General features: G+C 33.7%; 2 protein-coding genes across 2 annotated transcripts in view; one reads left to right on the forward strand and one right to left on the reverse strand.

The window, feature by feature from the left end:
• Plp (Pericentrin-like protein) overlaps positions 1-12,330 on the reverse strand; it is a 29,806-nt gene extending 17,476 nt beyond the window's left edge. The window contains exons 1-8 of the mRNA XM_077438205.1: positions 12,181-12,330; positions 10,227-11,049; positions 9,796-10,124; positions 8,994-9,724; positions 8,713-8,905; positions 8,383-8,628; positions 6,364-6,441; positions 4,404-4,529 (exon numbers count right to left, since the gene is read on the reverse strand). Of these exons, the coding sequence (XP_077294331.1) occupies positions 4,404-4,529; positions 6,364-6,441; positions 8,383-8,628; positions 8,713-8,905; positions 8,994-9,724; positions 9,796-10,124; positions 10,227-11,049; positions 12,181-12,246 (2,592 nt within the window). The 5' untranslated portion in view covers positions 12,247-12,330. The remainder of the gene's footprint in view (positions 1-4,403; positions 4,530-6,363; positions 6,442-8,382; positions 8,629-8,712; positions 8,906-8,993; positions 9,725-9,795; positions 10,125-10,226; positions 11,050-12,180) is intronic.
• Positions 12,331-13,712: 1,382 nt separating this feature from the next.
• LOC143916637 (protein phosphatase inhibitor 2-like) lies at positions 13,713-16,809 on the forward strand. The gene has a single exon (XM_077437829.1). The coding sequence runs from the start codon at positions 13,805-13,807 to the stop codon at positions 14,426-14,428; it is 624 nt and encodes a 207-aa protein (XP_077293955.1). The 5' UTR covers positions 13,713-13,804; the 3' UTR covers positions 14,429-16,809.
• The last annotated feature ends 7 nt before the right edge of the window (positions 16,810-16,816 follow it).

Genomic DNA, 16,816 nt, shown 5'->3' on the forward strand with positions numbered 1-16,816 from the left:
AAGCTTCAATTAAAGACTGGGGAAAAAAGCTGCCATCACAAAAAAAAATCTTCATCACGCGACTTAATTCATGTATGATATAATCTGTACGGTTCGGTGATTACTGGTCACAAAGAACTGATCACAAAGTCACTAAAATCTCTATAACGGAACATCTGGCAGCCGAAAAGTCCATCATACTAACGATAACTATCATACTAACGAGAACTTGAGTGCCAAATATTGCGTATTCGCGATTTTAATGGCAAAAATTGTCTTTGTGGCTAATAATCCAATTACCAATCTGTACACAATTTGACGTCATATAACTTCTTGTAACTGGGTAGAGTTGATCCATTTTCAGTTAAAAAAAATATCGATCGCGAAAAACAGGCTTCGTTCCAAACATGAATGAAACGTGCCAACTTTAATACATCTCCAGTGAGTATGTACATATGTACATATGAATATAAACTTTACATGGAGCTACGAGCGTGATTTTTACCCTTTGTTGGAATCGTTCCACGCGCATGTTGTAAATAACATACATAAATCTCGATATAAAGCATTTTTGAAACGTTAAAGCTAGCGATCGATGAAAAGAAACGACTTCGATGCAAAATTCGGAATTTTTCAAAATAGAATTTCACTCGAATGCACACGTACAAGAATCTGAAAGCTGCAACTTTCGGCAAAAATCGACAAAAGCAAACGAAGTACAAAAAATAAATAAGCCAAACAGGCGCCAGTATTAATCGAGGCGCCACAAACTGATAAGCTTTCAGTTTGTGGCGCCTCGCTTTCGGATAAATTCTAAATTGATTCTCAAATTAACGTATCTGTACTCGATTAATTGGATTATAAGATAAAATGGTCATTTCGAATGAAGAACAATTATTTTATTGGTTTCTTCTGTTTTAAGTTATTTATATGTATATATGTACTGTTTAAAAACTCCATGTCACTGAAAAATGCCATAGGACATTTGCACATGACTCAAATCACCAGCGGATACAAGATAGTGGTTTATTTGACATGCGATTTCTTATCCACAACAGTTGTATCTATAATAAATTTTATTGACATTTATTATGTATTTTCAATAAAAAATTATCACACATCAAAATTCCAACTGAAAAGTGTACTAAATAAACATTAATAAAACCGTCACATCAGTAGTGTTTATGTTTAGTCTGCTCAAAACAGTTTTAAATGGCGTCGTTTTTTATAAAGATTTCTTCATATTCCAACAAGTCAATGGAGGTCTAAATATTATGCACAAGAACTAGGGCTCGAAATTGACGGGAGCACATGGGATCGCCACTCCCTATCGCGAAATCCAGAAATATATCGCTCCCTCTCGTGAAAAATCCAATATTTCCGCAATCTTTCGTAAATTTAAAAAAATCGTTCAGTCTTGCATGTCTCTCTGATAAAAAAACTTGAATTTAGCGAACGTATCGAGTACATTTATTTATTTCTATAATTTAAGCCAATTTAAAAATACATTCTTAGTTACTTAACTATAAAATTTTATATGCAAATTTGTATGCACTGTCCACAACAAGTGTCTCCTCGCACCTCGCAAGAATGCATCCACGGTCTTACGAGACCTGACGTACTCAGAGAGAGCATTAACTAGTAATTAACAAAAATTAATTTGAGAAACCTTGACTCATCACCAGAGATCGGCGGACATGTTTCTATTACCCACAAAAAATGGTTCACTATTGTCAACCTTTTTTTGCTCTCTTGCTTTGTAGGACAATAGTGAACCACTTTTTGTGGGCAAAAGAAACTTTTCCACCGATCTCTGCTCATCACGCACAAAGTTGTCTATTCTGAATACATATAATATACATACATATGTACATACGAAGACTTTTGAAGATACTCTTCTTCGAACAGTGACTCATTTAGCTTATACTCTTCCCCCGGACTTTCTCAAACATTCGAAAAAAATGTATTCGCATGCTTTTTTTTAATTGAACATATTGAATAAGGATAATATTTTATCTATATATATATAAAAAAAAAACGAATGTCTGTCTGTTTGCGTGTCTCGAATAGGCTCCTAAACCACTGAACTGATTACGATGAAACTTTCAGGATTTGTTGTATGCATATCCGGGAAGATAATTGTGAAAAAACCTCTTAATAATAATATTCGTAATTACGATTTTACTGACGCGAAAGTAAAGCTATCCTCCCGCCTTCAACGCATCACGCCGCGAGTGTGACAATAATCGCGCCGCGCCTACTTCGCAATACTACGGAAACGGGAACGGGAAACGGGACGGGAATTGCACGCGTTACTGTGGCATTGCAACGCATGTTTCAGCTAATTTCTGATAAAAAAATACTTACAGAGAGGCGCAAATTTTTAATTTTACCTGAAGTGAGAAAATGTCTAGTAACACATAACTTATTATAATAGGTACAATAAAAAAAATCAAAATCATGTTTTGAAAATTATCGAGCGCTCCCATTCGTGAAAATTTCCATCTCGAGCCCTGACAAGAACTGCATCAAGATAACATCGGCAGGATCATATTATCGTATGAACTTTGTAAGTACAAACACTTGTTAGTAACTCTTAGCAGGAAGCATAAAGAACGTTTGTGATTTACAAAGGATCCTTTTACAACTCCTACTCAAAAGCACTATGCTTCCTGTTCACAATGAAAAGACTACCGTTATGTTGGTATTGAAATGAATTTTGATTGCACGTCAATAAATTTATATTTGAATAAGATAGCAATGAAAGCACAGTTGCATACAGTCTGAGAACAAAGAACCGGCGATAAAACCGATACAGTAATTTGCCAAAGAATGCACAGAATGGAGATGACATTGTACAGAAAAATTCGGAGATGTTAATCTCCTTACTACGATCCCTAGTACGATCCGTAAAATAGAAGGTGGTCCCCTCCTCCCCGAAGAATCTATTCGAATCTATTCCGGGCCTTGCGCGCATCCAGAACTGCATTTCTCAGGTTCGGTAAACCCAAACACACGTATATAAATACGATGCTGACCGATGATCCAGCCGAAGAATTCCATCGTCACAACGAAGACGCTCCTTACGATACAAGTTTCGAAAGAGCGCTACGAAAAGGTGTACAAAGTGCAACAGGAAATAAATCAAAGGTGGCACCCCAGTAGGGCGAAACGCTAAATCTGGTGTAAAATAAAATGTAAGGACTAAGTCGGAGCGTGTAAGTGTTCCATTACTAAAATAAAGCATGTGTGCGACACGTGTGCATCCCGAAACTCCCATCCTGTTCACACAATTACTAGTTCATATCCTATGTCAACAATCCCATTCAACACTGTCAAGAATTCAAAAACATTTCCAAATAAGATGAAATTGAATCTGCGACTCAATTCACTTAACCCTTTGAGTGCTGACGTCATTTCTGTTGAAAACCCGCCACGCTGAAAATGTCGCCAACATTTACAACTAGAATTATTTAGAAATCCAATAGAAAGCAGGTATAAAAATTGCAGCTAATCCAAACAAACCCTAAATCACTACCCTAGATAACTACCGCCGAGGATTCCGAGTTTTGTAAAGGTGTGTAATATATCTTGCAACAATATAAAATAAATAAAAGAAATCTATGATTAATGAATGTATTTTTCCAAAACTAGTTCCATCTTCTTCATTGTTGTTAAAATGTAATGCTCACAATCTAAATGCAAAGCCACAATCTAAAATACTCAGCAGTTTGGGATTTCCATCGGGAAATTCTGCTATGGTTATAAATTCAGAAATTCCGGTTTAAACCAGTCTTTATAAACATTGGCACGGATTACACGACCCATGTTCAATGCATTATTTTTCAATGCTACCTGGAAAGGTTTAACGGGTAGTATTCTTGTTTACTTTGTACATGCTCAAAATGCAACGCCTATCGGCATTTTTCAGGCCCGTGGACTTGTTGACAAAACGCCGATCGGCGTTGGTCAGCATTCAAAGGGTTAAAATAGTTTCAAACATATTCTCAACCGTAGATAGCACACTCTGTAAAATAATAATAATGGCCATGACATGGTGAATAGGCGTTTAGAGAGCAATACAACTTGGGTCAAATATGTCACTCAACAAAAGATGCTACACAATTGAGTAGATGATTGTTTTAAGTGTTCAAATTAAATTCATACTACGCAGAGCCATAGTGAAAAGATGACTGGGGTTTAAGTACTTATACACATAATGGTCTGATGAAAAATTGAGCAGTCTATCCATCAATTTAATCTCAATCTCTAAATTACATTAACTGTTTCAATTGGTACACATTAATACAAGTTTTAAAAATAAAAATTCAATTATTTTTGCATATGAAATATAGCATGTGAATATCATGAATGACATACATACATATTAAACGCAATAAATATTAATAAAAAAAAAAACAAACCTCTTGAGCGTGTGTCATTTTCAATTGTTCTATCGTTTGCTGGCTTTCGGCTTCAATCTTGTCTTTGAGAGCTATGAGGTTTAGCGGCCAAGTGGTCAAATCGACGTTGGGATCCGACAGAAGCGCCTATATCATTTTCAATAAATAAATTGTTTCATTTATCACATGCAAATTGAAATTTTTAATTTTAATATTACAAAATTCCTGACACACACGAATATTTGCCGTCTAACAAAAGTGACGACGACATAAATTTGACAATTGTAAATAAGAAATATATTATTAATATATAGACATACAAGTATTAAATATCAAAACCACCTAATGAAGACGGCTGAAAGCAAGTCTGCGACCATGCACTATAGGCTATACTATCATTCAATAATTATAACTGACCTTTTATCACAAGTTAAGTGTAATATCTACATATGTATGTAAATAAATCCAAAGGTCAAATGTACATAAATGGCAAACATTATAATTCAGCCTGTACAAGTGCGATTATTTATTATTTTTCTTTTCAACATTTACAATATTACGATACGAAAGTAATGGCACAAATTTTTATTACAAATGTTATCAAACAAAACAAGAATATAACAAATAGACAAAGAGGAAAGGATATGAATAAATTTTTTGTTTTAATTAAATCGGTTTGTTGATATGACAGGCCGAAAACCAGACTGGTACAAATGACATTTTTTAAAAAAACCTGGTTTAAGTGCTAAAATAATAGCATATATGAAATGCTATTATTTTAGCACTTAAACCAGGTTTTTTTAAAAATGTCACTTGTACCAGTCTGGTTTTCAGCCCGTCATATGATGGTACATATTAACCGTTTGCCCGCGGCCGTCTTCTACGGAAGCTTTGGGCGACAAGTCTGTAGCGCGACTGTCTTCCATAGAATTTCTGAACTTTGCACGGGATTTTGAGCCTTATATGCGCCTATTTCAATTGTTTTAAGGTTCAAAATTGGTTGAATATATACTGAGAGTTGAATACCATCTAGTCAATTTGCTTAAAATTCATATATACCAGTCAAAATTAGTTTTTCGTGGAACCATACTGAAACCTCGTTTATGTGACGCCACGTAGCACGTGTGAGTTCTGTTGAACAATGGCGACGATACGTCTCAATTGTATGAAGAATGATTATTTGACAATTAAGTCCAAACTACGAGATATTTTATGTATTTTATTGTTTAAAATAATACTTTATGCGTTAATTAACATATCTGGTTACTCGAGTAAATATTAAAATCTGTATTTAAGGTCGCAAACTCAATTACCAAATTCGCGAAAAAGGTGCCACGTACAGGGCTTGTTCGCTATATTTATTGCCGCGGGCAAAGCGTTAAATGAATCCCTTATCCAAAAAAGATATTATTATATATAAATAAGTTGAAACCACAAGCACCGTTATTCAGTAAAAAAACACAACAAAGATGAATACCATTGTACCAAATAATATTAATTTAAATTACACACAGTCAAACACACCACATGTATAGGGACGACGGCACATCTCGCCGAGAGGTTATCAATTGTTTTATTTATAACAGCTCACTAGCGACTAACGAATATCGCACGCTTCCAGCAGTTGGGAAACAACACAAAATAAGTTTGCCACTCGACCTAAAAATCTGTTCCCGTTCCGACTTTTTTTTCAGCGTTCACGAGTTTGGTGATTACAAATTGGCAGTGACCCAAATGAAACTATGTAGAGGAAATAGGTTCTCAGATTTACGACAAAAAATCTGTGGTAGTATAACACCGGCGTTAGGGTATAGTAATTTCCCACTTCTTGTATCTTTCCGTTCGAAAAAAATGAACAGAGCGCTTTATTTTTATATTTTAGACATTCATTCAAAATCAAAACCATGAATTTAGTAATGAATTATATAAATATTATATAAACACATGCATTCATACAAAATTTATGTGAAATTGATCTTACCTCATGTTGAGATTCGACTTTTGTTTCGGTATCTTTATTACAGTCAAAAGAGTTTTGTGCCGATAACATAACATCCTTCTGCCAGAATTATTCATTTTATTTGTTAATGATATTAGGGAAATATTCCACAACTGCAACTTCTTATTATATGCAGATGATCTAAAACTTTTTAGGTGCGTTGAATCTTCTTCCGATGCTCTACTGCTACAGAGCGATTTAGATTCACTCGTTATTTGGTCACACTCAAATTGTCTTCCGATAAGCGTTGAAAAGTGTCACATTGTCTCTTTTTCCAGATCTCGATCATCAATTGAATTTGGTTACAATATTGATGGCTCTATTCTTGCCCGTCACACACATATCAAGGATTTGGGAATTACTTTTTCAAATATCTGGAATTTTAATTCTCATATCCAAGATGTGTGCAATAGGGCTACAAAAACTTTAGGCTTCGTCATCAGAAACTCACGCGCCTTTAATAGCACCAGAGTGACGCGTTTACTGTATACTACATTGGTGCGCAGTTTGCTTGAATCTGGTTCGGCCATATGGAGTCCTAATCATTTAAGGTACACGCTAATGTTAGAGAGGGTGCAAAGAAAATTTCTTCGCTATCTCTACATGAGAGAGTTTGGGCGCTATCCCTACTTATTTCCTAGTAAGTTTGTCATGGGCTCCTTGGGCTTTGACTCCTTAGCTTCACGTAGAAACAATCATCTTGGTAAGCTTTTTCTAAAAATTCTAAGGGGTGAATATCATCTTCCTGAAGTTCTGTGTAATCTTAAACTTAGAGTACCTGAGAAACTGAGAGAATCTCGCTCCAGAACTCTATTCCTACCTATTCGGGCCAGGACTAATGTGCTTGATGACTCACCCCTTTCAAGAGCCATTCGACTATTTAACCTGCTTTCTGGGAGCCTTGATGTTTTTACTTCATCATACAGTTCTGTCAGGCAGCATATTTTAAATGACTTCTAGCTACATACATATTTACACATGTTGTTTTCATTTTGTAATGTTATTATTTAGCATAATGTGTATGTATGTTGGTTTTATCTATATTTATATATGTATGCTATTTTTTATTTATATATATATATATATGTATATATATATATATGAGTAATTTATCTTTATTTATGTGTATTGATGTGTTTATGTGTATATGCATGTATAATGTTTGTATGTTTATGGATGTATGTAATGTATGTGTATATGTATATGTATATGTGTATGTATGTATATGTATGTATGTATGTGTGGGTATATATATATATATATATATATGTATATGTATATATATATGTATATATATATATATATATATATATGTATGTGTATATGTATATATGTATGTATATGTATATATGTATATATATGTGTGTATGTATATGTATATATGTATATGTATGTGTGTATGTATATATATATATGTAGGTGTGTATGTATGTATATGTATATATGTGTATTTTTATATTTATGAATGTATGTATCTGTATTTGTGTATACGTGTAAGAATTTGTGTATATATGGATGGTATACATATATGTTTATATAATTGTCTTTGGCCAGGAAGGTGCATTGGGTTTACCTGTTAGGCCTTCTTGGTGTAAATTAAATGAAAAAATAAAATAAAATAAATAAAATTAGCATGCCAAGATTGCAAAAAAAATGTTAATGTTATATTATATTTACAAGTGCTGAATGTTAATAATAAACAGTACACATACATATATGTATTTAAAGTATAATATCTGTTAGTGTGGTGTTACTACCAAACCCTTAAAAATTGAAAATTAGTTCATACTTGAACAAATTTAAAATTTGATAAAATAATAAATCGAATTATGAATAAAAATGTATAATATCATATAAAAATATTTAATAATAAAAGTGTATTGGAGTTTTATATTTCAAAATTAAAAAAAAGAACATAATTGGGAAAAATTGAAAAACCATAACCAAATACATAATAATATAATATCAATAATATTTATTAAAAAATAAATGGCCACAAACCTTTTCCAATTCGAGGTCTGCATCGCGATGATCGTAACGGCTTAGAATTTCAGTATTTTGATACGTTTGAAGATCAGCCTTTAAATCGGCTATTTGTTGTTTGTAATTTTTCTCCATATCAGACAAGAAAACTTCATGAGATGTTATCAATTCATTAACATAAATGTCATGAGTTTTATTTAAGTTTTGAATTTCAGAATAATGTTTGGTTTTTACATCAATTATCTCACCTTCAAGATGAGATTTCTAAAACAAAGCAAATTTGGGGTTTATGTGAACATTACATACTACATATATCAAAAGCGAAGATTAACATAGCTGTAAAATCACCTCTTGTGAAATATTCAATGGAAATTCGAAACTGCGACTGCGTTTTACTTTCTTGTGTAATATTTTACTCGTTTTATCGCCACGGTGAAATGGACTACCAAATGGCAAAGCTTCTGGACAGTTATTCAAAGAATCTGTTGACGAATTCGTCGAAATCTTTTTACTATGTTGACTAAACACTTCTTCGGAGTAACTAAAAATTTAAATAAAATTATGCATTTTACAAACTTTATACTCCATTATCATTATGGACAATATATGTAGGCATTAATTATACTAACTGTTTTTCCATGTCTGAGCATTTTTGTTCAAAATAAGTTCGTAAATCTTCCATTTCCTTTTGGTGTTTAATTTCCATCTCATTTCTCAAATTTACAACATCGGGATTGTCAGACTTGATCGACAACAAGAGATCCCTGAGTCTTTTTTGTTCCAATTTTCGACTATTTTCTTGAGCAGTTAATTTCTCTTTGTGATAATTTAAGTCGGCCAAAAACATCTCATACTTATTATTCAACTCTGCTTCCATTAACTTTGCAAGCTTTTCTTTGAATTTTTGGAACAACGGTGTTTCTTCAATGTCCAATTCGTTTTGAAAATTGTCAAATTCGGAAAGAAATATAACAGGTTTAACATAATCAGACTTATCAATGGGCAACTGTTGATTTTCATTAAGATAAGATTCGTTTGAAGCTGCATTCGTTACAATTTCCGTTTGTGTAAAATTATCCAATGTATGTTTTTCAAATTTTTTTATGGTTGACGGTAATGTCTCTGGGTCTTCATCGTTGATCAAATTTTCATGTTTAACAAAATCTGACAAATGACCTTTAGTTTCACCATTGCTAGATGTCACATCACTTAATACTTGTTGAAGCTTTCCAACTTCAGTTGCTAAATAACTATTTTCTGCCTGTAATTTTTCTCTTTGTAATATTGAGTTTGTTAATGACGATTTTAACTTAATAATTGATTCATCGCGCTCCAAAATCAGCTCTTGAAATTCTGGTATCTGAAAGAAATTATAATCGTGAAAATCAATGAAAAATATATACATATGTATAACATATACAACAAAGCCACCTTTGGATTAAAATCTTCACACAATGTTTTGTACTCTGTAGCAATAGTACTTAGAGATGTATCACCTTCTCCATTAGGTTTACTTGAATTACTAGATGCAAATACATTATCGTTGTCTTTACTGGAGAAAATATCTCTGGTTTCATTCAAAATCATTTCTTCAATAGCATAATCTTGCTCATACTCTTCAACAATTTTCACTTTAGAAGATTTTTTCATGTCACCAACTTGTTCCATTTGTTCGTTACATTCAATGTTAGAATTTAAACTATCGTTATCTAAATCTATTTCAGATTCAACAGGTTTTGATAAGATTTGAGGTATAGATCCTAAGGTAGTTAAATTAACCAATTTATCATTAAGCGCAATAAAGTCATTATTTTGTACTGTGGATGGTGCTACATCTAAATTATTATAGAAAAACATTTTACTTGCGAATGGCAATGGTCTTATGGCTGTGCCTCTTATGTCTACTTTAATGATTTCTTCAGATGCTGAAGAATCTTTACTATTATTTTTATGTGTCTGGATTTCATCAAGTTCCACGTTAGAATTTAAAGATTCTTCCTTGGAAATATTACTTTCTTTCGATGTTAACTTTTCCAATCCGCGATTCGTATGATTGCTTAAACTATTACTCATTTCTTTCGACGATTTGGACGATGACAAGTCCAACAAAGTGTGGATAGAACTTTCATCACTAATATGATCATTCCCATCGAGTTCTTCATTTTCATTAGATATATTTTCTGGCGTAATCAATTTTTGCTCATTCTCCAAGCTGTCAACGGGATCGGAAAACTTTTCTGTACTATTTTCTGAAACGCGGGAATCGCTCTCTTGAAATGACAAAGATAATTTTGAATTATTTCCAACACTTTGCAGTAGACCAGCAAACTCCGAATCAGATTTCGATGTGCTCCTTAAATGTAAACTAGGTATAGATAAATCTGGATGGCTGGTATCTTGATTCGTTACAGACACTTCTATGCTATCATGTTTCACTATGTGTTCACTAATACTGGTAGTGATTGACTCGTCGATACTTGTATTTCTGAGTTCGATATTTAATCCCTTATTTTCGTTTGAAAAACTCGATATATGGCCTTCTTCTGAAAGTGGTAAATTGTCATTTGTACTAATTTGACTATCATGGTTTGAGTTGTGAGACTTGGCTTCGTCCATAGAATTATGACAGGAATCGCTTTTGTCTTCATCTTCAGTGGGTTTATTTTTTCTTTTAAAATAGCGTAACTGGAAAAAAAATCATAGTTCAATTTAATAATAAGATTTAAAAAACATTCCAATAGCAATAGCAAACTGAAGAATTGACACTTCAATACTGTTACAATTGTAAGAGTTTTCAATTATCCAAATAATAATAACAATGATATTACAATAAATTCAAAATGAAAAGAAAACCAGGTACATGTATATATTTCAAGAGATAAATAAGTAATATTATTTATGGATGAGAAGGAAATTCTTATTATATATCTATATACATTATTATCATACACATATAATATAGGTCAACTAGTTATTGTAATTGTAATAATAATTAAAAACACTAATTAATGTAAATAAATAAGTGCCATATAATATTTCACACAACAGCACATTGTTGTACAACAATTATTGGCAACTAAAAACATGCATTCCACGTCGGTTGAATTGATAATAAATTCCATAGAATTTTATAAGTTTACCAAATTTTGAATAGGTTTTAAACAATTATTAAAATTGTATATCGTAATTATATTCATTGTCTAAATAAATATTTTTATCGTCAGTAAATATTGCATTACCCTCATTGTTACACTTCTGAAATAAACGCTTATTATTATTTTAATCTATTAATAGAATGTATCATATGGCATTTGCAGTTGTCAAAATAATAACGCTATATTGTTCGTCGAAGGAAAACTACGGGCACAACTGGCGAGTAATAAGTCACCGACATAAAATTAATGGAAATGTACTTTGAATGTCACCAATACAAGTTGTGTAACAACATATAAAAGCACTCAAGAAAAATAGATTCGGTAGATGAAAAATCTGCAGTTGGAAAGGTAAAACCGTAGATATTGACTCACCAGATCCATGGAGGCAGCGGCATCCGGACATGACCGAACTCTAATTAAAACGTTGAGTCTAAAGTGACAACTATAAATAACCGTAAACAGTGGAGACGCCAGCTGCGCTTGAGAAAGGTCAACGCGCGCGCGTGCATTCGCACATCGCACATCGAACACCACATTTTTCAATCCAAAATGTCAAATTGAACAATTTGGCGCGAAAGACGACCAATGAATATATTGAATACGGGATGTGATTGTACAATTGGGTCAGGGCTGGTGGTGAATCTGCGATGACTTTTCGTACCTTTCGTGGCGTTGGGGTTGGGGGCGGAGACCCCGGGGGCGCCTCGTCAGCCCCCACTCGACTCATGCTGGGGGCGAAGCGACGACGCCACTCTCTCTGACTGCGCCACAACAATCGCCAATAACGACCTTCGTTTGTTTATTTGTTGTCAGACAGAACGTCAACTCGCTGCTTTACGGCCAACTAACCCCAACCAATATTTTCGAATTGTAGAACAATATATAACCCGTTAATTCGAAAATTTAAACTTTTATCACACATTAGGTTTCTGTTTAGTTTATTGAATCTAGAATGTCCCCTTTTCCAAATATTGCAACATTAAATATGTGTATATATAAGTATGTACATAAATTCGAACGTACTTCATACCGCATTCACTATGATTTACAACGTTTACTAAATGTTAATAATATATTTTGAAGATTCAATTATATCACGTATATTAAACTTAATTTTGTTTTTTTGACATGTAACCTTTTTAACGTGATGGCAGAATTACACAGTAATTAGTTCCTCTTAGGTACAAGTAGCGGTTCGTTGATTACATCCCAAATGTGAATCACTACCAGGATAACCACCGCTACGAAAATCGCTCGCGCGGCTCCTGTCGCACAGGAAAATTTCCGTACAGAAAACTGCCCAAATATTGCTTGAAACTGCCCAAATCTCGTATAAAAAAGCATTTGTTGAGCAATATTTGGGCAGTTTTCTGTACGGCAATTTTCCTGTGCGACGAACTTTTGTGTGACGGGAGATCCGCGCGCGTGATTTTCGTAGTGGCAGTTATCCTGGTAGCGATTTACGTTTAGGATGTAGCTCGTTTACCATAAATAATGAGTATACGACAATTTGTTCACGGGAATTACGTTCAACGACAACTCGCTCACAGTCATTCGTTCACTGAATAATATGCTGTTTCTTTTTATCCATACGTTATTTGTTTCACAACGGCTGTAATTTGCACATATCAGTATTGTGTATGTGCTCAACTTGCATGTAATTTGAAGTGGAGAAAAGATCAATTGTATAAAATGTGCATTTGATTGTTGATATTGGCTACGTCCACACTACCGATATCTTCACCCAATATTTTCTAATTTTCCATATCCAGTTCCCATATTGCAACCTGTGGTTGCTATTTAGGAACTGGTTATGGAAAAAATCGTAAATATCGGTAGTTTGGACGTAGCCATTGAGGACCTTAAGATTATTTAATTTTTATTATATCTAGTGTCTGTATAACATAAATCTCGATCGGACAGGTGAGAAGGGGGATCTCTTGTGTGTGTAGAAGTTTTATAAATATCGAATCTAGTTCAATTTGATTCGTTTATCATTACATAATAATGATTCCTTACGATGAAACAAAATTTAAAATTGGACGAATACGAATGAACCGGAACATATAAATGAAGAGTTATGATAAATCAATTTCCAATTCATAGTTGTTCACATTGCAAAATGGATTTTTCGAATCTTGTGAGAAATAAAAATCGCGGCTACGGACATTAATTGAAGTATTACGATCGATTTGTGAGTCACAAACGTCAAAGTGTTAAGCGATAGGGTGAGGTGTTGTCGGTGCGGCTATTGTTGCGCTATCGGTGCGGCCCGATACCGCGATATGACGGAGAACATCAACAAACGGCCGGCCAAGAGTATCCTGAAGTGGAGCGGATCGCACGAGCGGCACGACGCGGAACATGAGCGGGATCGCGATCACGATCACGATCACGAGGAGCGGCACGCGTCCACCTCGAAGCGGGCCAAAGAGCAGCGCTTCGACGAGATGAACATCCTGGCGACGCTGCACCCGCCCGACAAGGACTACGGCCACATGAAGATCGACGAGCCGAAGACCCCGTTCTCGGAGTACGCGGGCGCCCACACCGAGCCGGCGCCCCCCGACGAGGTGGACGCCCGCCTTCTGGCCGCCAAACTGGCCGCCAGCCTCAGAGAGCCTCCGCCCCCGTCGCCCCCCGACGACTCGGACTCGGAGAGCGAGCGGGACGAATCCCCCGAAGAGAAGCAACAGCGGCTGCAGTTCGAAAACAAGCGGAAAAATCACTACAACGAGTTCCAGGCCATTCAACTGGCGCGCAAACTTATGGAGGAAGAAGAAGAGGACGACGAAGGCGCGGGATCGCGAGACGAAATCACCCCGGATAGTCCTCCCTCCTCTGAGCCTCCTCGCGCTCAGCTCGGTTTCATGCAGACCAAGAGGGACGCCGAGAAGGCTGAACCTTGACCGCTTGTCCCCTCCGCCATACACTTTCACATCTAATTGTATATATGTACACGCTTTTGTATTTTAATCTCGTCACTCTCGATAACTTCCGAATACTTTTTCAACATTTTTTTACAGGTTTTTAAAGTAGATCAGCATCTGTCGAACGTTTGTGTCCCGAGACTATTCTTTTTTTTATTATTACATATTTGAATCGTTTTTTATTTACATAGATATACATAATTCTACATATATATAAACAAAAAATATGTGCGGTAATCGAAACATGCAATAAATTTTATCTGGATATTATCAGATAATGCTCGACCGCTAAAAGATAACTTTCAACCGAACGTTCCTTTCAATTGCAGTCAATACTTTCAATACAGTCTATGTTGGCTGATCTTCCAATTAATCGTTTATCATTACATACTTATTTTTTTGGCAAAAATACTATGTATTTTAAAATATAAAATCTAATGAAATGGTCTTTGTTTTCAAGATTATATGTTTACATTTTCAAAGTTGTATTCTAAAATAAACTATTGCGAACTGCAACAGAAAGACGCCGACATAGACAATTCACAGTCTTCCGCAGTAACGAGCATTCATTTTAAGTCTTTACTTTCATATGTACACGTATTTTCGACGCTGCGTTTAATATTATTATTATGTAATTATACATCCTTATGTTTAGTCTTCCCAGGGGCATATATTTTTTATGTGAAGGCTCAAAGTGGAATGATATGAAATTATTACGCATTCTACCTAGAGCCCCGTGTGCCACATTTACTTATAAAACAGAATACAAAGTTCTCTGAGGTAACGAGCGAAAATATTGCAACATTATTCGTGTTATAGTTTTAAAGTTTTGGTAAATCGTATACTTTGTAAAAATTAATACAATTTGTATATGACTTATGTATATAGATTGCCCAGCAGTGACATGTGTCTTTCAATTTGACGGTTTTTAGTTATGCTATGATCAATCGATTATTATTGGATTGATGGAACAAAGTTGTGGAGGAGATTTACGCTGTAAAAAATATCGAAGAAGAAAAGGACTGAAAATTTAACAAGATAAAACTAGTTTTATACAATAACTAACCGTCATTTTTACAATTTTGCAGCTAGGCAATCGATATATTTGAAAAATCGTTATGTATTTAATTTGTGTAGATTGATAAATTGTATATTTCTATTTTAACCCACAATGTGGCTGTAAATTCGGCAGTTATTTATTAATTAGTTGCGCGAATCAAACAATAATGTTTTCGTCACAATATTTTAATGGACAATGTTAATCGTTTACGCTTTATTAAATTAGAGGCAATATATATGTATAATGAACAGCATTGGTCAGAGTTTCTTCGCACATATAATCTAATTGAATAATTTATTTTGTCAAATGCTTAAAATTTCTATTTAAGGTTTGTGCACAATTTTTATAAGCTTTTTTATGCAATATTTTAATGCACTTATATACAGGCGAATTGAATATGGAGATTAAAAAGTTTAAATAAATCATACTATAATACTGTATTATGCAGATTAAAATAATATTCAAAATTTTAAAGTTTAATTCAAATCTACAAACACATATATTTACATAAAGTGTTCTAAAAAATTTATCATATTATAGATAACTCAGTAGATTAAAAAAAAAGATAATTGTTGCCACAATATTATTTTGATAAAAATATTTGAATGAGTGGTACGTGTTCATTGTCAATGTTGTTCTAGTGTTCCGATGAGAAATCGTAGTTGGAGAAACTGTTTTAGCAGTGTCTTAGTATTGATAAAGACTTATGTTATAGATATATAGCAGTGTCTAATTTTACATCCCAGTAGTTATTGATTTTTTTAAATGTTATAAAAGTGTTAGTATTATTTAATCATCATGATAAAACAACCTTTTATGAGCTAGTCGGAAAATATTTGTGACTGACGGTAAGAATCAATGTCTAGAAATTTGTCAATGTTACACCATTAAGTGCTTGTAGCCCTGTGGTGATAATTCATATCGTCTAATTAGTAGATATCCTCGATAGAATATCCACTATGAGATAACTATGTATCTGTACAAGCGTTATAAAAATAATGTGAAATGTAAAATAATTGAGTCGCCTATTTTTTTGATGTGGTTGAACAATTATAATATTATCAATTATTTGTATTCTCTTTCACTTACAAATTTTATAAATTGTACAATTGACTGATTTATAATTATTTATATAACAAGGATTCTACTAAGAATTCAATATTATATGTGATTAATTCAACTCTAGCTTTTCACGGATGCAAATTAAATTGTTACATTTATTTTTATGTGAGTTATATTTATATGCATATAAAATTACTGTTAAAAATTATATGATTTATTAAATAATTCACACATACTTATTTTTA

This window comes from Arctopsyche grandis, chromosome 9, assembly GCF_051622035.1.
Source record: "Arctopsyche grandis isolate Sample6627 chromosome 9, ASM5162203v2, whole genome shotgun sequence".
Classification (NCBI taxonomy): Eukaryota; Metazoa; Arthropoda; class Insecta; order Trichoptera; family Hydropsychidae; genus Arctopsyche; species Arctopsyche grandis.

Coding starts and splice junctions, on each gene's coding strand:
- LOC143916637 (XM_077437829.1), top strand. CDS start 13,805: ATGACGGAGAACATCAACAAACGGCCGGCCAAGAGTATCCTGAAGTGG.